The sequence below is a fragment of the Aethina tumida genome, chromosome 3 (genome assembly GCF_024364675.1).
Source record: "Aethina tumida isolate Nest 87 chromosome 3, icAetTumi1.1, whole genome shotgun sequence".
Classification (NCBI taxonomy): Eukaryota; Metazoa; Arthropoda; class Insecta; order Coleoptera; family Nitidulidae; genus Aethina; species Aethina tumida.
This window is the reverse complement of record NC_065437.1, coordinates 17,544,587-17,564,755: the sequence shown is the minus strand read 5'-3', so window position 1 is coordinate 17,564,755 and position 20,169 is coordinate 17,544,587. Positions and strand designations below refer to the sequence as shown.

Genomic DNA, 20,169 nt, shown 5'->3' with positions numbered 1-20,169 from the left:
TACTTACGTGACTCAATACAGATTACACTAAATCAAACACTTTCCGTTGCCAAATTCGCAAAATAATAATTTTAGTTTATATCTTTTAAATTGAACTTTTATCTGTCATAAATTCCAACAATAAGGTACGTGATAAGATTATTTTTTTAATACACCCCATAAATTTATATAAATAATATACAAACTTACAGTTTATAATAACGTTCAATAACATCCTTATACACAACCAAGAAAACAAACAGAATAAAATATTGTATATAAAAAGTGTTTGATTTTAATTTATCAGATAATAAAAATTGTCTGCTTCCAGGTAAAAATGTAATTAAATAATGACATCTTATAAATTTGATTAATGATATGTAATCAATTAACTTTATATTATTTTTGAATTCCACGTGCGGTACTCACATGTCAGTGGCTTTAGTAGCATAATTTAACACAGGGAGACGCCGGTCTTAAGCAACCGTCGAACAATCTGGAGTCGCATGGTTATGCAAAGCCATGCCAAAACTTCTACTCAACCACCTCGAAGGAACTGAACAACATGCTGAATTATCCAACATTTAATTAAGCACAGAGCAAATCAACTTTCCTGATACAATTTTTAAAATCTTGATTTTATCAAGATACTCTAACTTGTGTATGAAACATGCTAGAAACATGTAATAATCACCCTGTACTATCTTTTAGATGTTTCGGTGTCACAAATTATATTTTTATTTAATAAATAAAATGAAACTATTAATGTAAAAATATTTTATTAAACACAATAAAAACATACTTAAAGTAAATTGGTATTATATTATTAAATATATTTATTTAGACCAGTAGTTCTCAACAACTGTACCATTAAATAATAGCAAGGCTGTTTTTGTGGTACATATTATTTTATTTAACATTTAAAATTATTGTCATAAACTATTTGACACAATGTATTATATGTATCTTTTTCTGTCTCCAAATTTTGAAATCGCTAATGATTGAGAGTCACCGATTCAGACCATTCGAATTTTACAAATTGGCCTAATTTATGTAAAATTCTTCTGAGTATTATTTAGGACGTTTAATAAATTTGACAACTTTGATAATATTATTTACACTGGCTAAAAATAATCATGTAGTTCTTTTATTACATTAGGACAAAATTTTTTAGCTAGTGTCATATATGTCGCATTTGAATTAAGGGAAAGCTTCCATTGTATACTATTTTTGTTCCAAACATGTATACCATAACTATTTTTAATTTTTTTTCGAACTTCTGTATTGTATGTTTCGTTAAAATACTTTTGCCATTTATTCCAGGGAATAGGATGGAATGCATTTTGAGGAAGAACTGTATAATCTTCACAAACTTTTAATGCACTAAAGTTTTTCGTTTTACATTTTCTTTCGGAAAATCTGAAATAATATATGTAATTTACTAATACTATATTATTTATATAAATGATTTACCGTGTTATTAAATCTGGTCCATTATAACCCCATGCTTGTCCGTTAAATGTACTATTTAAATCATTTAAACAAGATATTACATAAGATAAGCCTAAACCTTTATTTTCAAATCCCATGACGGCAGAATTTATTATTTTAGTTGATTCAGCAGTTCCAAAATTTTTGGGAAGTGTTTTAAAACTTTTCAAAAATATCATATCTAAATCTAAATAGATACCTCCAAATTTCCACATGGTTAAAAATCTAGAAATAAATAAAAAGAGTACCTTAGAATAAAAATACATTCTAATATTATTCGCTTACAAAATAATTCATAATTTTGAAATATCATTATTACATATTCAGTTAGAGTAAAAGCTTTTCGATCCGGATACACACCTTATAATATCACTTGCATGTGTAATTGGATATTTAGATTTTTCCAGCTTCCCACTCAAAAATAGATTTTCTACTGGTGACCCCTTAATGAGTCTCCATATATTAATATGAACTATATGAATATTTTTGTATGATAGCAAAACATTGATTACTCGATCAGATTCGGTTCCTTCGTTTTTTATTTGACCAGGTGACACATAAATTAAATATATGTTGTATCCAGGATTCATTTTCGCCGCCGATTCTACTGCACAAGCTTGCCGAGGATTTAATATTATTTTTCCATTTTTTTGTGAATTACAAGAAGTTTCCCAAAAGAATATTGAATTCTCTCCGGTTACATCCATTTCCAAAATATCTTCTAAAGAAGGAGATAAAGTCGAATAACAATATAAGTCACCTTTCATAGAATAGGATATGATATTTTCTATATTTTCTCTCTTATCTGTTACAACCAAATTGTATATAAGTGTCAGCAGAATAAATAATATTAATAAGACAAATAATATTCCGCGTTTATGTACTAAAATAAACAACATATTTAGTATTAACGTTACCAAAATATACTGCGTGCAAAAAACCGCAACACCTGGATATAATTGATTTATTCCAAATTTTTTTTATAAAAATATTAACCTATTACAGAATAGTAATTGATTAAAAAACTAGACAAAAGTCTCAAACCATAAATTGTCAGAAATCGGATCCCCTCTTGATGATTAAGACATTTATTGACACGTCGTGGCATATATCTAATAAGGTTATCGACATTTTCTTGTGGTATCTCATCCCACACGAACTGAATTTGATGTCTTAGTTCATTAAGAGTCCGTTGAGGGCGCGGTAAATTCCTTAAGCGTTGCCCCATCATATTCGATTGGGAAAAGATCCGAAGTTCTGGGTGGCCAAGGCAGTAAATTCTCATGGGAAGCGTCTAGGAAGTTTAATGTATTTCTGGCAATATGTAGACGGGCATTGTCTTGCTGAAAAATTAGTCCGAGATCTCTTTTTATGTAGGGATGAAAATAGAGCTCCAAAATGTCATACACATATCGCTGGGACGTAACATTGCCATGCTCAACCAAAAACGAGATTCATCACTAAACATAATCTGATTCCATTCATCATCACACTGATATTCCATACACCAGTCACTACGTTGGTGCCTATGGTTTGCTGGTAGAAGTAAATCCAAAAAAGGGGAATAAATCCGTAGGCCAAAAGACGGAAACAAATCGAATAGCAACTGGCCCACCTTCATCGGCCAAAATTTCATCAGCAATCATTCGCGTTGATCTCATCCTGTCCCTTAGGACCACTTGCTCTGCACTTCAGCCCAATTCACTCCATGACTGCTAACATCGTATTACAATACAATCTCTAACAAACTCGCTTAATTGGCATAAATTATTTCTTCTTCGTACTCTAGACATGTTACACATTTAGTATAAAGTACTAAATAACACAAAATGTGACAAAAACTAAGTACACACTTGTTTGAAATACCTTAAAGGCATGAGGAAAAAAGAACAAAAAACCGACAATACAATTCGATTGACTTCGAATTTTAATCATTTCTTATTTTAATAGGTGCCTACCTGCATACCACATTTTGTGAAAATTTGTGCGTTCAGAGTGTTGCGTTTTTTTACAGTTAGTATAATTCATTATAAGAGGCTGTATCAAACTCAATTTTATATTTGACTAACAATAAGACTAAAATGTTTGCCTATACATGTGTAGTATCATTTTTAGGCGTTTACCATATAAATTATGGATATCGTCGTGACAGAAATATGAATTTGTACCTCTTAAATTAAAACTATACAAACACCTGTCTACTTACTCAATTTCCAAATCGAATCCATTGTTGTAACTTGTATAATATGGTATTGCCAAAAAATAACACATCAACCTTAGTAAATTTAATAATGAAATATATATCTCTGAATTATTATTTCCTGTGTAACTTCGATAAATAACTGAAATTAACAACAAATATTACTAAGTATACGAGTATATATAAGTAATAGTTGTGATGGTGTAATGATTAGATAAAAGAGTAAAATTATCAAAACGCATTTTACCTATATATCGTATAAGATAATACAGCCTAATAATTCAATATGAAGCGACAAGCGATAACGCAACTTATTGAGTATTAGACGATTATACGGTTCAATTTCAGAATGTGATTGAAAAATATGACCATTAGATAGGTCCTTCAGAAAGTGAGGTTCAAAGTCACAAGCAATAAAAACAATTGACTTTTCATAACTCTTAGTTCTAAAGAAATTGAGAGATTTCAAAAGTACCCTGTCTGGACTAGACGTTTGTAGACCATGTTCAGGACCATCAAATAATTACACATTTTTAAATAATACACTGAATGTTTTGTATTTATGTTTCTAAATGCACTTCTCAATTAGAGAAGATTATAGAGTATTTATTTATTTATAGATTTACAACTAATTAAAATTATTAATATAAATATTTAACAGCTTTAAAAATATCGTTAATCAATGCCTAATTTAAGTCACTTCAGAGCTGATATTTTATTTCAACTGAAAATACAGCAATTTCTAATAATTTGAAATATATGACTAAAAAATATCACATAGATCTTTAATTATATTAGGACAAAATTTCTTGGCCAGTGTCATATATGTCGCATTCGAATTCAAGGAAAGCTTAAATCGTTTGCTAAGATTGTTCCATACATGTTTCGTTAAAATACTTTTGCCATTCATTCCAAGAAATAGCATTGAACATATTTGGGGGAAGAACTGTATAATCTTTAATATACTAAAGTTTTTGGTTTTACATTTTTTTTCAGAAAATCTAAAATATCATATCATTATAAATTTCAAATGTAATTTACTAATACAGTAAATATTATATAATATATAAATAAAATTATATAATATATATTATGAATATATAATAAATGGTTTACCGTGTTATTAAACCTGGTTCATTATAACCCCATACTTGTCCGTTAAATGTATTATTTAAATCATTTAAACAAGACATTACATAAGATAAGCCTAAACCTTTGGTTTCAAATCCCATGATAGAAGAATTTATGATGTTAGTTGATTCAGCGGCTCCAAAATTTTTTGGCAGTGTTTTAAAACCTTTAAATCATATCTAAATCTAAACAGATTCCTCCAAATTTCCACATAGTTAAAAACCTAAAAATAAGTAAAACGGATAGAATAAAATTTATTCATCTCTAATATTATTTGCTTACAAAACATTTACCTTACTACCTTTTCTATCATTATAAATACCCACCTTATAATATCACTTGCATGTGTAATTGGATATCTAGATTTTTCCAGCTCCCCACTCATATTTTCCGTCTTATCTGTTACAGTCAAATTGTATATAAGTGTCAGCACAATAAATAATATAATAATAAGACGAATAATTTTATATGTTTATATACTAAAATAAATAAAATATTTAGTATTAATCATACATATATTACATTATAAGAGGCTGTATCAAATTCAATTATATACATGTAATAGTATCATTTATAAACGTTCACTACAATAATAATCAGTATCGAAGTGGTATAGAAATATGAATTTGTACCTCTTAAAATAAAATTATACATATATCTATCTACTTACTTAATTTCCACATTGAACCCATTTTAATAACTAAAAAATATACTGTAAACTAATAACTAGTAAATTTAATAATAACATTGATGACTATTATTTTGTATAATGTGTGAAAACAGAAGATATCAGAACGTATTTTATCTATAATCTATAAAATGATAATTCTTTTTAAAAAATAATACACTGAATATTGTAATTATCGTTTTAATTTAATTTTTTTTTTCTAAGGAATTTTCTGATTAGAGAAGAATTACAGGCTACTTATAGATTTACAACTAATTAAATTTATTAATATAAATATTTAACAATTTTAAAAATATCTATGCCTAATGTGAGTCACTTCAGAACTGACATTTTCTTTCATCTGAAAATACAGTCATTTCTAATCATTTTAAAGACACGACTAAAAAAAATCATGCATTTCTTTAATTACATTAGGACAAAATTCCTTGGCTAGCGTCATATATGTCGCTTTCGATTCCAATGAAAGCTTCCATTGTTTGCTATTTTTGTTCCAAACATGTATACCATAACTATCTTTAATTTTTGTTTGAACTTCTGTATTGTATGTTTCGTTAAAATATTTTTGCCATTCATTCCAAGGAATAGCATTAAATGTATTTTGAGGAAGAACTGTATATTCCTCACAAACTTTTAATACTTCGAAGTTTTTGGTTTTACATTGTTTTTGAGAAAATCTAAAACAATATGTGTACATTTCAAACGAAACATAATGATCACTAGTGTATATTAACTCAATAATAATCTCATTTGTAAGCATATTAAGAGTAATTAAAATGATTTACCGAGTTATTAAACCAGGTCCATTATAAGCCCATTCTGTCCCTTTAAATGTATTATTTAAATCATTTAAACAAGATGTAACATAAGTTAAACCTACACCCTTGTTTTCAAAACCCATAACGGCAGAATTTATGATATCTTTTGATTGGGCACCTCCAAAATTTTTAGGTAAAGTATTAAAACTTTTAAGAAATATCATATCTAGATCCAAATAAATTCCTCCAAATTTCCACATTATTATAAACCTAAAAATAAATATTATTTTTCATTAAAACGAAATAAATTATGCAGATTCTTGCTTTTAATTTTTACCATCCATTAAATTATATAATATCACCTGCATAAATGTAGTAAGAATTCTCGGGTGCATTAGCCATCCTACTCCACAGCCTGTGGTCACTGATGCGGAGTAGGATGAGTGGAGCTATAACGAGCTCATCCTGAAATGTGCTGTGGTTTAAGCCCCGTCCAAGACTTATGCAGGCGATAATACGTATTGTCATTATTATATATATACCTTATAATGTCACTTGCATGTGTAATGGGATATGTAGAGTTTTCGAGCTTCCCACTCAAAAACAGTTTTTCTACTGGTGACCTCTTAATAATTCTCCATATGTTAACATGAGCTATGTAAACATTTTTATAAGACAGCAGGCGACTGATTACTCGATCAGATTCGGTTCCTTCGTTTCTAATTTGACTAGGTGACGCATAGATCAAATATATGTTGTATTCAGAATTTATTTTCGCTGCAGATTCTACTGCGCAAGCTTGCCGAGGACTTAATATTATTTTACCTTGTTTGTGTGAATTACAAGAAGTTTCCAAAAAAAATATTGAATTGCTTCCTTCTATATCCATGTCCATAATGTCTTTCAGAGAAGGAGATAAAGACGAATAACAATATAAATCACCTTTCATGGGATACATTAAAATTTCCTCTTCTTTATTTTTTACTTTCACATTGTACATAAGTATGAGCACAGTAATCACTAATATTAATAAAAATATATATTTTCTGTATTTATAAACTAAAATAATATGGATACGTTATTAAAATACTGTCACAATATTAGAAGGTTTTAATGAATATACTCGTATTTACTGCTTAATTATATTATCAATATATTATAATATTTATAAATGAAATGAAAATAAAATTGAAGACGTCATGGTCTACTTACTTAATTTCTTCATTGAACCTACGAATATAACTTACTTAATATAACTATAATATTATATTGAAACAGCAGTACCTTAAATTTATAGATTTATAGATTAGATAAATTAATCCGAGCAGACAAAGAATTAAGCAGTGGAGATAAACTGAAAGCTGATTCATGATAACTTGTAGCGTTGTCACTCCATAATTTTCATATAATTTGGGAATGTTTATATTATACAATTTAATAAAATTCGGATATAAACCAAGAATCTGTTTAATATCAATTTAGAAAAATTATTTTATTTTAGAAAAATAAAGTAATGTTGCAATGTCCAAGTACTGTCCAGTAATACGCGCAGCTCACGCGCCTGCCACCACTGGGCCGTCACGTCGGGCGCCTCCGACCATTTCTCCTACCAACGATTGATTGATAGTTTGATTTGATCCGATCCGTTCTTCTTAACTTATCTTATCTCAATTCAAAAAATTTTGTTACATTACGTGCTTTCTTTTTTACCTTTAAGTAATAATTATAAATTAAGTACATTTGTGTTCAATATTCAGATTTACATTGAAATTAATAAATTATTTATAGGTTATTTTATTTAGTTAGTAACGTAGATAGTTTTTTTTCTAATATTTAGTTATGCCTAAAAGAAAGTCAAATCTCTCTAAAAACATGAGAAAGGCTAAAAGCCAAAGATTGCGACGTGAAAATGAATTTGAACAAGATACGGAAAGTCGTCTTACAAATTGCAGATTACGGATGTCCATGTCTAGGTCGAACGGGAGTAGTTCTGAGAGGAATGAATGATTACAATTAGATAGAACGTGTTATTCATTGTTTGGGGCTCAAGAATCTTCGGAATCTCGTGATCACCGTCTAGAAAACGATCGTATTCAACACGCTATCGGACGAAGTCGCGAGTACAACTAGTGTTAAATAATACAAGTACTTATTAAATTATTTTATTTTGCACAAAAAGTATATGATTAAATAAACATGTTGGTTATAATTAAATGTATATAAAAAACAATATTTTTCAAATCTAGTTTAAAATAAAGATATATCTGTCAAATATGATGAATTTACATGTTAGTAAATAAATGGATGAAACAGATGGAACATTATTATAGATAAGCCAAGCTTTATGAAATTAAATGCTAAAATTAACAGGCAAACACACAATAATTAACCAAAAAATTAATCACAGAGTTTTTCTATGGTATTCTGGTGAAGCATTACCATAATCTTGTAAACTGAACAACTGGGCACTGTTTTTTACTAAATATTTGAGAAAATCTTGTATATTTGTTAATAAAAGTTGAATACTTCTCTCATCTAAAGGAGTATAAGCCAACATCGCCCCTAATTTCACAAAGAGCCTTAGTAAATGAATAGCTCCATATAATTCAGACATTGGCTTATCTGGATAGCTTTGCAAAATTTCAGCATACTGAGGCCTTTCAAACTTATATAATAATTGAGTACCAAGCATAACATTAAAATATTCTTTAACTCCTTTAACGATTTCGATTGTAGCTGACTCCTTACTCATATTGTTAGATTTAACAGACTTGCGATACATTAAATAGTTTTCTAAGATATTGTCTACACTGACTTTTGCTGGTATATTGGCCAATTTTCTTTGCCTAGTTACAATGTCCCAATCATCCACGAGCCATGGTTTTAACTCGTCGGGAATTTTTACCTTAATCTCCACCTGAAATATTAAAATTTAAGTTATTAATACACGTGTTTTTTATCTTGTTTAAATGGCTTATCAAATCAGTTTATGTATTGGGAAAAATCAAGTTATCCATATCCAAACTATTTATTGCTAAGTTTCATTCAGTTGAAGAATATATAATTGACGTTTGCCAATGTCAAACAAATTAAATTGATTAGTTCAATAGAATTTTAAATTTGCGAAATTTGTAAAATTTAAAATAATTCGGGAGAACATTCAGCTGACAACGCCCAGTGATCCTTATGTCAACACGGCAATGGTAGATAAGGTTAAGTGTCGGATATTCAATGTAGATGGAAAAGTAGGAGATATAAATCATTATTTTTAAGACACGTTATATTTTAAATGTAAGTAAATTTAAATTATCTGTTACATATTACGATGCATCAATATACAGTATCTTTATATTGAAAATATTCATATGAAAACTGAATATTGATGTTTTACAAGTGGCGCCATCTTGGACTAAATTTAAATACCTCTTAAACCATGCGGATTCCACATCTACGAAGATAAATCAAATATTAATTTTATAATTTATTCATATATTTCATATGTGCCCGTGCCATGTATTTTTAATATACCATTAATGATTTAATTTTAATAAACATACTTATAATTTGCATAGAAAAATAATTATTTTTCATAAATTAAAATAAATTCAATATTAAAAATATACTGTTCGAATAATACTATAACAGATCAATGTCTAATTGAAAATATGGAAGAATTAATTACTGGCTTAGGGCATTATCACAATTACTATCACACACCAGTGTTGATATCAATAAGTACATATAGGATTTATTTCTAGGCTAATTTATTTCATAATTTCGGTTGCTTCCGCAAAATATACAAAAAGGAAAGTTACTGTATTCTTTTAATGGTCATTGTCACTTACTAATTGTATTTTCTATTTCCCGTTTATATGATTATGAAAGAAATATGTTATCAAATATATTATCCGTGGTATTAAACTAAAAAATTAATTATTAAAAATATATTCCTCGAATAAAACTATAAGACGTCAGTATCAAACAGAAAATATGTTTAGCTTAATTTTAATTAAGTATTTATAATTATACATATTACATATTACTTTTACAGATTCAACACTATTTTTTGATTGGAATGGCTATACGTGGATTATCAAAAAGATATACCCAAATTATACTATTAGGATTAATCATCCACGTATTGCTGGTGCTGGCAGCATTTGACCTGTATTTCTCCAGTCCCCTGGACCATGGAATGACACCAATTAAGACAACAGACAAACCATCCGCGAAACGAGTAGTTCTGTTTGTGGCTGATGGCTTAAGAGCTGAAGCTATCCTTGGAAGAGACAAAGAACAACGAACACCGTTTCTGACACATGTTCTGAAGCATAGGGGATCCTGGGGTGTGGCACATACCCGAGTGCCGACAGAATCGCGACCGGGACACGTGGCGATGCTGGGTGGCATATACGAGGATCCCAGTGCATTGTTTAAAGGATGGAAGCACAATCCGGTAAATTTTGACTCCGTCATCAACCAAAGCAAAAATGCTTGGTGTTGGGGTAGTCCGGACATTTGCTACTTATTCAACAGGGACAATCTTCCCCATATACATTTGCATTCGTATGGCGCAGAAATGGAAGATTTCGGAAAGAATAATACAGAAGTCCTGGATGAATGGGTATTTAGTAAAGTCAAAAGTACCTTGAAGAATTTAGAAAATTGCAAATTTTGTGATGAATATTTCACAACGGGTAATCTGTTTTTCCTTCATTTACTGGGAATCGACACAGCTGGTCATGCCTTTAAGCCTCAATCCAAAGAATACATAAGTAACATTGAAATGGTAGATGCTAACATTAATATGACTTACAATTTGTTTGAGGATGTATTTAAAGACAAATCAACTACATACATATTTACGTCAGACCATGGAATGACGAATTGGGGATCCCATGGTGCAGGGTCTGACCATGAAACAGAGACTCCAGTTGTTGCATGGGGAGCTGGGATTAAAATCAATAAAAAACGTAGGGACATTCAACAAATAGATGTTGCGCCATTAATTGCATCGTTATTAGGTATAAATATACCCATAAATTCTCTTGGTAAACTGCCCTATCAATATTTGAACACTTCTCAGCAAAATATTGCCAAATTGATGATATCAAATGTTCAACAGTTAGTTCAAATTTTTAACGTTAAAAGAAATCGTATTAAAAACAATGCCATGATATATGTACCATTCAAGGATATTTCATCGGAATATTTACGAAACGTAATGCAACAACTGGATGATTTATATGATAGTCAGAAATATGAAATTCTTATAGCTATGTGTCAAACATTTATGGAAGAATTAATTAATGGCTTAGATTATTATCACTATTACTATCAACTACCAGTGTTAGTATCAGTAAGTATAGGATTTATTTCTTGGTTAATTTATTTGATCATTTCAATTGTTTCCGATCCCTCCGCAAAATATACAAAAAGAAAACCTTCTTATGGTATTCTTTTAATGATCATTGTGGCGACTCTCATAGTGTGTTTTAAGCACAAATTTCCTATCACTTACTACCTGCACTTTCTATTTCCTGTTATTATGATTTTTATTTTATGTCAAAAGAAAGATGTTATCAAAGATATTATCCGTGGTATTAAACTGTTTGGAATAACAAACACTGTAATAAATTTGCTCTTTTATGTAATTGGAATAGAATTATTAGTACGAGGTTTCGCTAATAGATTGTATTACAGTTTTTTGATGATTCTAACAGGTTTATGGATTACAATGTCAGAATCCCTTAGAGATAATACTAATTTAAAGGACAAATTCATATGGATTGGTTGTTCATTAATTCTAGCCATATTTCCAGCCTTGCCAGTTATGAACACCGCATTTAATGTACCTTTCTATTTATTGGGAGCCATGGTATGGATTTTATATTTCGTTGAAATGTTTGGGCATTTAAGTTTATACAAGCATTTGGAAAATCTAAATTGGACATGTTTCAGTGTTTCAATACAAATGACTTGTTTGGTTGGATCAATTGTTTATATGATGGCTTTAGAATTTAATTACTTTTCAAATGAATCATGTATAAAGTACCTTGCATGGTTTCTAGCGTTGGTTCCAATATTTTTGATACCGCAAGTTTCAAAAATTATTCATATACGTTTAATAAGTATATATTTTGGGTTTGCTCCGTATTTTCTTTTGGTTACGTCTAGTTTTGAAGGACTTTTCTTGATCTTCTTTATTATACTACTTAACCATTGGCTTCTTATTGAATGTAAAACGTTTAAAAAAGAAAAGGCAATATTTTTTTCAAGTTTTGACTTTTACAATGTATCTGAAAATAAATTTAATATTGATATTTTTAGACGTGGTTTCTTGTTTATGGTGTTCATATTTCTTGGATTTTTTGGGATGGGAAATATAGCTAGTATAAATTCTTTTGACCCAATGTGGGTAAGAGCCTTCCTTACAGTATTTAGTCCATTTAAAATGATGAGTATAATCATAGTTAAAATCATAATTCCATTTGTATTTGTTTGTTGTATATTTAGGGCAATTAACACTGTAGCAAAAGAGAATATGTTGAGTATGTTTTGTATTATTTTAGTGTTTTCTGATCTCATGGTATTGCAGTGCCTATATTTAATAACAAATAAAGGATCATGGTTAGATATAGGTACAAGCCTATCACATTTTTTAATAATGGAAGGTTTTGTGACTATTATACTCTTTCTCTATGGAATATCACAAATACTGACCACTAGTAAATATGTGAAGGCTGACCAAAGTATTTCTTACAAATTGTTGTGATATTATTTTATATGTTTATGTTTAATAAATATATTGAATTATTAATCTTATTATTCTCTTCTTGATAATAAATAATAAAATAATTTCTCACTGACAGTACAAAGAAAAATAATCAATAATAATGAGACATTTAAGAAATTAAGAAATGAAGTGTGAAAATTTAAATCATTTTTCAAAATTATTATATATGTGGGTTTATTTTACCACTTTTATATTTTAGGTAAAGGGTATTTTTATTCATGCCAATTAAAAATTAAATTATTTTCTGTTGTTAAAATGTAGCAACTAGATTCAACTAAGTTGTTTAAATATTGTTAAATTAAATAATTTCTCTACACATTACTCTTGAAATTGTTACTAAACAGCATATATATTTTAGCCATATCAGTACCACTTACCTTACTCAAAAATTGTTCTTCAGATTCAACAGAAGGATCTAATCGTCCTCGTTTTTTCCGGGGTACATCAGATCCAGAATCAGGGCCACTTGATGGTGTATTGACCTGTTTAGTTTTAGCTCCCTTTGTCATCTCAATCACTGGGGTACTGGCACGTGAATCTCCATCCTTAGCTTCCTTCTCATTTTTAGCAGTAACTGACTTTTTAGATTTCTTGGCCTTCCCAGGTTGTGAAGAATGAGCTTTTTGTACTTCCTTTTGTTTTGCCACATTGGCTTCATTGTACTTAAGGACTCTGCTTTCGGGTACCCACTCATCCCAACTAAAACAAGGTTAATTTTCATTTGAATCATTTTGTGTCTGAAATACAAACTTTTTGTTCCAACCAGCGTAATGTATGAAATATTTTACTTGTTTTTCTTTTGTAATTGTCGACTTTAGGCATTTGGCTTCATAAATGAGTGGTCCATGAAAACATAATACTTTTTCCCCTAAAATATTCAAAGCGTTTCGCTATTATAAAAATATTATATTAATTGCAATTATACCTTCCGAGAATTTCAATTTGGGGGGCATCTCCTTGCTTGTAATGGTTGATATTTTTTATTTTCGGCGTTGAGAGAGAACCTAGCTGAATTCACAGCCTTTCGAATTTTCAGTGGCTACGACGCCGTACACACAAACAAATAAACAGAAATATAATTGTAAGTATCTAGAAACTAAAAATAAAATGTTTAAAAATTGTATTAAATAAATTGTATTTATAAATCAGATGATTATAATTTCAAAGATAATAGTGTCTTAATATACTCATTTATTTTTTTAGACTATTGATATTTTAGACACCATGTTTAGAAATAAAAATGTAAAATTATAATTTAATTTTATGGCTGTCTGCGTATGGCAAATTATTAATCCAGAATAGCTAAATCTAAGCTAAAGAATGGGAAAACTACATATGAAAACATGTTTACAGAATTTGATACCTAAAATACATTCAAATATCACAATTTATACTTAGATATATATAAATATATATAACGTATAAATATTATTATTTTGTTAAAATTAAATTATTTCAAGGAGAGTAAACTAATTAAAATGAACAATTATTGATAGAAAATATTCTTGCAGTTATTGTTACTCATACAATTTTAATTTTGCCGGGTTTTATACAGACAATTGTTCTGCAACGTGTATCTACTGCGGTAGGTACATTGTTTGGAACTGTCACAAAATAGGTCCCATGGTATCCACCACTAATCGTCAAGTTTAAACATTGTTTTTATGTTTCTTAATAACCAAATGTCAATTAGTTAGTAAACAAATTTATGGCATAAAAATCTGAAATATTATAGAAGATTCTTTTATTGAAGTGATTATGGCAGACGAATCTCTTATGAAAAAACCTGCCAGTAGCAAAAATGCCTTGGCACAAAATCCGAATGCGAATAAAAAACGAAAGAAACGAGATAGTGCTTCAAGTGATGAAGAAAGATGGTTAACTGCCATAGAATCTGGAAAACTGGAAGATGTAGATGATGAATTGAAGAAAATTAAACCGAAAGATCCAGCTTTGATGACAGCCCGACAAAGAGCCATGTATGATAGGGGCATGGATGGAAATGGAAGTGTCAACACTCCAACTCTTATGTCATTACCTACAGGATATAAAGTATGAGATTTTGATCTAAATTTATTTATAACAATTAATATTCTCTTTTTTTTTTAGGAAAAAGTAATGACTGCAGAGGCAATTCAAAAAGCTGCTATCAAGTCTTTAAAACGAAAACAATTAGCTGATGAAAAACGAGAGAAGGACAAAAAGAAAACTATGGAAAGACTTTTGAAAAAACAAGATTCAAAATTATCAAAACAGTCTAAATCAAAAGTCACCAAAATGACAGTCCCTGTTATTATTTATAAACAAAATTCCAGTATAACAAGTATTAGTTTACCTGAAGGTTTAGAATATCCACTTAGTGCAGCTGTTGCACATGTACCACCAAAACCTATTCTCTGTGCAATGGGTTGTGGAAATTTAAAAAAGTATTGTTGTGCACAAACTGGTGTAGCGTTATGTAGTTTAAAATGTTATAAAAATAATATTGCCAAAGTTATATTTTAATTTATTTAAATAAGATGTTTGTTCTCAATACAGCGTTAAACAAAATTATGGTCAGATATATTTCTAAAGTATATAATAGCACCATAAAAATATTACTTTCATCTTTATGTAATAATCTTGTTTATATGGCCCAAATATTTTATTATTTTATTAAATTACTTGAAAATATAACAATGGTTTTATTACAAAGTTCTATAAATTATTTGTTAATTTGGTATAATAAAATGATATTTATTTGTACACTAATTAGACATTTTTTAAACTAATATAATTTTTATTTAACAAATTTACAGACATTTACAATAAAAATGTAATACAATAGACAATGTTGCGGTAAAGTTCGTTCATTAAGATGCTTTTAACTTTTCTGTGTTGACGGTTTCGTTGTCTTCAGTTTTTCCTTTCTTCATCCATGCACACTCACAACTGAACTCACATTTTTTGTCAACTTCATCTTTTCCTTCATTCTCTGCTGGTTTCTTTTCCCATGGATTCCAGAATTTTAGTAATATTGGTTGAATATAACGATGGAAAATGAAAAGGAGTAACGGAATGATGAAACAGGGCACACAACCTGCCATTGTGATCAAAAATGTATCGAAAGCACGAGATCCCAAAAGCTGCTCGAATGTCAAATGATTTTAATTGATGTTTTCTATGGAGATGTTTATAAAAATTTGACGTTTCATGTATGAATTCAAACAGCACAACAAAACCAATCATTAAAAATATCGGTTATCAAAAATAATCTATATGCTTTTATCAAATTTATATGATTTAATGATAGTTCTATAATAGTTATTTAGATATGATTAATTTAGTTTATTTACCTATAGTTCTTTTCATATTTGTTTCTTAATCATTACCTGTTGCTGTGTAAACCAGTCTTTACAGCTGTCTTACGTCAATTTTAGGGATGTTTACTAAACAGTTGCAGGATTGGTAAATTATTGATAAATAGTTCTGTTTGTTTATAATTTTTTAAACGCCTCAGTTACAACACAATCATTTATTTCAGTTAAGCAAAAGTGACTTCGCTGTCAGTGATTCTTCTTCTACTCAGAGTGCTGAAAGATCTATTGCTTAACCGCATGTAGAGATTTTTTCTAAAATTAGGTTAATATACAATACAAAATTTTCTACTTAATTCTATATGAGGCAGTTAATTATTGATAGTGTATATGGCGGAGAAGGACGAAAATGTGTGAGATTTAAATCATGTCATTGCAAGTAACCATTGAAATTGGCCATGAGGCTTCTATTCGAAGTAAGAAAACACAGGATGGATTCACACATGACTGGGAGCTTTTTGTCCGTGGTGTAGATGGTGCAGATATTAGGCAATATATTGATAAAGTTATTTTCCATTTACATCAGACATTTCCAAATCCCCGAAGAGGTATAATTGTATTTTGTTGATGTTTATGATAATTAATACACTTCTATGTTTCAGTTATTAAAAATCCACCTTACTCAATTAAAGAGTCAGGTTATGCAGGTTTCTCTTTGCCAATTGATATTTACCTCAAAAATAATCAAGAACCAAAGAGAGTGAAAGCCAATTATGATTTGTATTTACAAGATTCAGGTCCACCTGTTTCAAGAGTACAAAAAGAACATTATACATTTACCAATTTATCTGATGAATTTAAAAATCGATTGTTAAAAGGAGGAGCAGTACCAGTGAGTTATAAGATTTTATGCAATAATAATTGATAATAAAATAAATTTTCATTTAAGATCAACACAGGTAACTATCTAGGAGATAGGCCTTCTTCTCATGAAGAAAAGAACCAAATGACAAGTAAACCAAAACTAGCTGGGGTGGACATAAAAAAACCAAAAATGAAACAGGATACAAGTTTTGAAAATTTATTTGGTACTCCATTTCACAAATCAGAGTCCAAAATGATCTCATCAGAACCTGTAAAATCTAAAGATAGTAAAAGTTCTAGTTCTTCGAAAAATGATAAAAGTAAGTAGCAATTTATGAACTTTTTGAGATTAAACATTGTTCACATAATACTAATAATAATAGTAATATATATATATATATATATATATATATATATATATATATATATATATCTTTTTTTTAATTTAACAATAAGTTGAATAGAATAACCAATTTACTTATTTCAGACTTGGAAAAGATTAAATCTAAAAGTCCTCATAAAGATAAAGATAGAAGTATGCATAAAGATAGAAAGGAAAGTGAATCTGATAAGAAATCAAAAGATGAGAAGAAAAGCAAAGAAAAATTAAAAGAAAAAGAAAGAAGCAAAGACAAAAATTCTAAAAAGGATAGAGACAAATCACCTGGTAGAGTAAGAAGCCCAAGTCCAAAAAGATCACCAAAAAGGTCATCTACTCCTCCTCCAAAGGAAAAGAAAGATAAGGAAGTAAGTAAGGATAAAGAAAGAGAGAAAGAAAAGGAAAGACATAGAAAGGAAGAAAAAAGGAACAAGAAAGAAAAAAGGGACCACAAGGAAAATAAATTGAAAGATAATGATAAGGAAAAGGAGCATAAAAATAAGACAAACAAAGAATTTGAAAAATCAAAGGATTTGTCAAAGGAAAAACAAAATCTACAACTCACCTCCCAGCCTATAGTACAAAGTCCATTGCCTTTATTACAAAAAGTAAGAAATTAATATTTTGTAAGAATAAAGTTAATTATTCTTTCCCTGTTTTAGACTGAGAAGAAAGAAAAGATTAAAGAAAAAGATAAGGAACAATCTAAAGAAGATGAAAAACCTGAAAAAAACAGGTCAGACAAATCAGAAGAGAAGAGTAAACATAAACATAAGAAGAAAGATAAAGATAAACACAAAGATAAACAGAGGGAAGATAAAAGTCACAAAACTGAAAAGAAGTCAGAGAAAAATAACTCATTACCCTCAAATATCAAGGAAAATGGTAGAGATAGTAAGTAATTTTTTAAGTTTTTGCATTTAGTTATTTTAACATGATAATAATCTGATGAATATTGTAAATTTTATAAAACAAAAATCACCTATGATTATGGGTACATCTAAATTTTGCCTGTTGTTTCTAGTTCTTCCCGCCCGGGAGACTGACAAAACAAGTCTATTTGGCAATAGTCCTAAGAGTGATTCTCCTCAGGAAATGATCAAGAAAGACAGAGATGATTCACCCAACAGCTCAAAGCACAGCAGTCGGGAGCCTTCCCCTCATCTTCCAACTATTTGTGCGCCAGAAAAATTGCCTGAATCTGAAGTCTCTAGAGATATGGATGTAAATATAATTCCACCTACCGTATTTAAAAAGGCTTTGTCTCCTAAGAAAAAAGACAAGAAGGAACGTAAAAAAGAGAAAAAAAGCGATCGAGATCACGAGAAAAAAAGAAAGCGAAAAAGTGATCAGAGTTTGAATGAGGATGCTCCAATGGAGAAAATGTACATTAAAGACGAAGATGTAGCAATTAACAATAATTCGGATGATGAACGAAAGGTAACGAGTACGGACAGCGTACATGACGAAAAACAACAAGAGGTGAGTATAGTTAGATATAGAATATACAGCAAAATTACAGAATAATGGTTTGCTTAAGCAGTTCTCTCTTTGTTTCCAGGCTGAAGATTATATGAGTATGCTACGTGAGCTACAGCACAAAATCATGGGTTTGAAGGATAATAGTGACTTGCAGAGAGTTGTTCAACTGATAGCTGAAACAGGTCAGTTTGAGGTGTCTGCTCACACATTTGACTTTGATTTGTGCCTCCTGGACCGTACGACTGTGTCTCGACTACAAGACTTTTTCCGAACAGTTTAGTGACATGTGTTGAGGTTCACTGTTTAACGGCTGCCTTGTGATCGGTAACTATCGATTGTTGTTAGACTTGAGGTTTTTACTACCAGTGCACATAGTGATTATCAATTTATTTAATCAACTTTTTAATTTAATTGAAATGTTGTTCAGGACTAGTTGTTATTTGGAAAAAATATCTTCTTGCATTAATGCATAATTTCAACTGCTGTCACCTGTAACTAAAGTACATTTATATTTATATAATTATTTATTGATACTGAGGTTTAATTTAATTTATAAAATTAAATTATCTAGTGATATACATTTCATTTTTTGTACTGCATATGTAAGCCTGTGATAAACATTTAGTAACGCTGACAAATTATATTTAATGATATTTTACATTTACATATAAATATATTAACTTATACATGCTTATAATTTTAACTGCAGTTATTTTTATCTAAAAATATGATATTTTTTAGAAAAAGGATAAAGGAGAGAAATGAATAAAAGAACAAATTTATATTACTCAGTTCAGTTATTTCATCATTCCCTATGAAATGATTCATTTTACACTTATATTGTTTTATTATTTGAACATAAATTTTTATTAAGAACCTGTAAACAACTGATGTATGTATGTATATAAGAGAGACAAGTTTTGAGCCTGAATAATATTTCAACACAAATTGGTCTTATATCTTATAAATATTAATATTAAAGATATTGGATATAGAAGTGTTCAAATATTAATATAAATAAGCTTTTAATGGGTTATAGTCTATTTAATAATAAGATCGAATAGGAAAATTCTAAATTTTTTATATTTATATTGTAAACTGGTCAGAT

The 20,169-nt window shown here is 29.2% G+C and overlaps 6 protein-coding genes and 1 long non-coding RNA gene across 10 annotated transcripts; 3 read left to right on the top strand and 4 right to left on the bottom strand.

Annotated features, from left to right (window-relative positions):
- Positions 1–791: 791 nt before the first annotated feature.
- LOC109602899 (lactosylceramide 4-alpha-galactosyltransferase-like) lies at positions 792–2,912 on the bottom strand. Its single transcript, XM_049964435.1, has 3 exons — positions 1,831–2,912; positions 1,453–1,695; positions 792–1,398 (listed from the first exon to the last, which is right to left on the bottom strand). Exons 1-3 carry the CDS (start codon positions 2,367–2,369, stop codon positions 1,104–1,106), a joined length of 1,077 nt encoding a protein of 358 aa, XP_049820392.1. The 5' UTR covers positions 2,370–2,912; the 3' UTR covers positions 792–1,103.
- Positions 2,913–4,264: 1,352 nt separating this feature from the next.
- Positions 4,265–4,920, bottom strand: LOC126264856 (uncharacterized). The gene is made up of 2 exons (XR_007547464.1): positions 4,787–4,920; positions 4,265–4,671 (listed from the first exon to the last, which is right to left on the bottom strand). It is a non-coding gene; the product is annotated as an uncharacterized LOC126264856 (long non-coding RNA).
- Positions 4,921–5,503: 583 nt separating this feature from the next.
- LOC126264855 (lactosylceramide 4-alpha-galactosyltransferase-like) lies at positions 5,504–7,481 on the bottom strand. Of its 3 annotated transcripts, XM_049964438.1 has the most exons (5): positions 7,457–7,481; positions 6,787–7,303; positions 6,367–6,514; positions 6,272–6,311; positions 6,024–6,163 (listed from the first exon to the last, which is right to left on the bottom strand). In XM_049964438.1, the coding sequence occupies exons 1-4, from the start codon at positions 7,467–7,469 to the stop codon at positions 6,279–6,281; spliced, it is 711 nt and encodes a 236-aa protein (XP_049820395.1). In that variant the 5' UTR covers positions 7,470–7,481; the 3' UTR covers positions 6,024–6,163; positions 6,272–6,278. The 3 variants fall into 3 exon arrangements, with proteins under 3 accessions (XP_049820393.1, XP_049820394.1, XP_049820395.1); XM_049964436.1 differs by having other exon boundaries at positions 5,504–6,163; positions 6,272–6,514; XM_049964437.1 differs by lacking the exon at positions 7,457–7,481 and having other exon boundaries at positions 5,504–6,163; positions 6,272–6,514; positions 6,787–7,401.
- A 909-nt stretch (positions 7,482–8,390) lies between these two features.
- Positions 8,391–14,098, bottom strand: LOC109598618 (mortality factor 4-like protein 1). Its single transcript, XM_020014520.2, has 4 exons — positions 13,966–14,098; positions 13,791–13,908; positions 13,418–13,739; positions 8,391–9,161 (listed from the first exon to the last, which is right to left on the bottom strand). The coding sequence occupies exons 1-4, from the start codon at positions 13,991–13,993 to the stop codon at positions 8,646–8,648; spliced, it is 984 nt and encodes a 327-aa protein (XP_019870079.1). The 5' UTR covers positions 13,994–14,098; the 3' UTR covers positions 8,391–8,645.
- LOC126264954 (GPI ethanolamine phosphate transferase 1) lies at positions 9,168–13,069 on the top strand. 2 transcript variants are annotated; one of them, XM_049964794.1, is made up of 3 exons: positions 9,168–9,535; positions 10,296–11,019; positions 11,073–11,159. In XM_049964794.1, the coding sequence occupies exons 2-3, from the start codon at positions 10,320–10,322 to the stop codon at positions 11,081–11,083; spliced, it is 711 nt and encodes a 236-aa protein (XP_049820751.1). In that variant the 5' UTR covers positions 9,168–9,535; positions 10,296–10,319; the 3' UTR covers positions 11,084–11,159. The 2 variants fall into 2 exon arrangements, with proteins under 2 accessions (XP_049820751.1, XP_049820750.1); XM_049964793.1 differs by having other exon boundaries at positions 10,296–13,069.
- Positions 14,099–14,665: 567 nt separating the features above from the next.
- On the top strand, positions 14,666–15,878 carry LOC109598613 (INO80 complex subunit B). Its single transcript, XM_020014516.2, has 2 exons — positions 14,666–15,092; positions 15,150–15,878. Exons 1-2 carry the CDS (start codon positions 14,799–14,801, stop codon positions 15,543–15,545), a joined length of 690 nt encoding a protein of 229 aa, XP_019870075.2. The 5' UTR covers positions 14,666–14,798; the 3' UTR covers positions 15,546–15,878.
- Positions 15,879–16,475: 597 nt separating this feature from the next.
- LOC109598614 (protein AF-9) lies at positions 16,476–19,848 on the top strand. Its single transcript, XM_020014517.2, has 8 exons — positions 16,476–16,661; positions 16,722–16,944; positions 16,999–17,228; positions 17,286–17,520; positions 17,688–18,187; positions 18,242–18,473; positions 18,604–19,061; positions 19,141–19,848. The coding sequence occupies exons 2-8, from the start codon at positions 16,764–16,766 to the stop codon at positions 19,339–19,341; spliced, it is 2,037 nt and encodes a 678-aa protein (XP_019870076.1). The 5' UTR covers positions 16,476–16,661; positions 16,722–16,763; the 3' UTR covers positions 19,342–19,848.
- The last annotated feature ends 321 nt before the right edge of the window (positions 19,849–20,169 follow it).

Coding starts and splice junctions, on each gene's coding strand:
- LOC109602899 (XM_049964435.1), bottom strand. CDS start 2,369: ATGTTGTTTATTTTAGTACATAAACGCGGAATATTATTTGTCTTATTA. Junction 1,696..1,830: donor CATGCAAGTGATATTATAAG/GTGTGTATCCGG, acceptor ATTTATTTCTAG/ATTTTTAACCATGTGGAAAT. Junction 1,399..1,452: donor GGACCAGATTTAATAACACG/GTAAATCATTTA, acceptor ATATTATTTCAG/ATTTTCCGAAAGAAAATGTA.
- LOC126264855 (XM_049964436.1), bottom strand. Junction 6,515..6,786: donor CATGCAAGTGACATTATAAG/GTATATATATAA, acceptor ATTTATTTTTAG/GTTTATAATAATGTGGAAAT. Junction 6,164..6,271: donor GGACCTGGTTTAATAACTCG/GTAAATCATTTT, acceptor ATATTGTTTTAG/ATTTTCTCAAAAACAATGTA.
- LOC126264954 (XM_049964793.1), top strand. CDS start 10,320: ATGGCTATACGTGGATTATCAAAAAGATATACCCAAATTATACTATTA.
- LOC109598618 (XM_020014520.2), bottom strand. CDS start 13,993: ATGCCCCCCAAATTGAAATTCTCGGAAG. Junction 13,909..13,965: donor CAAATTGAAATTCTCGGAAG/GTATAATTGCAA, acceptor TGAATATTTTAG/GGGAAAAAGTATTATGTTTT. Junction 13,740..13,790: donor TACGCTGGTTGGAACAAAAA/GTTTGTATTTCA, acceptor ACCTTGTTTTAG/TTGGGATGAGTGGGTACCCG.
- LOC109598613 (XM_020014516.2), top strand. CDS start 14,799: ATGGCAGACGAATCTCTTATGAAAAAACCTGCCAGTAGCAAAAATGCC. Junction 15,093..15,149: donor CATTACCTACAGGATATAAA/GTATGAGATTTT, acceptor TTTTTTTTTTAG/GAAAAAGTAATGACTGCAGA.
- LOC109598614 (XM_020014517.2), top strand. CDS start 16,764: ATGTCATTGCAAGTAACCATTGAAATTGGCCATGAGGCTTCTATTCGA. Junction 16,945..16,998: donor ATTTCCAAATCCCCGAAGAG/GTATAATTGTAT, acceptor TCTATGTTTCAG/TTATTAAAAATCCACCTTAC. Junction 19,062..19,140: donor ATGACGAAAAACAACAAGAG/GTGAGTATAGTT, acceptor CTTTGTTTCCAG/GCTGAAGATTATATGAGTAT.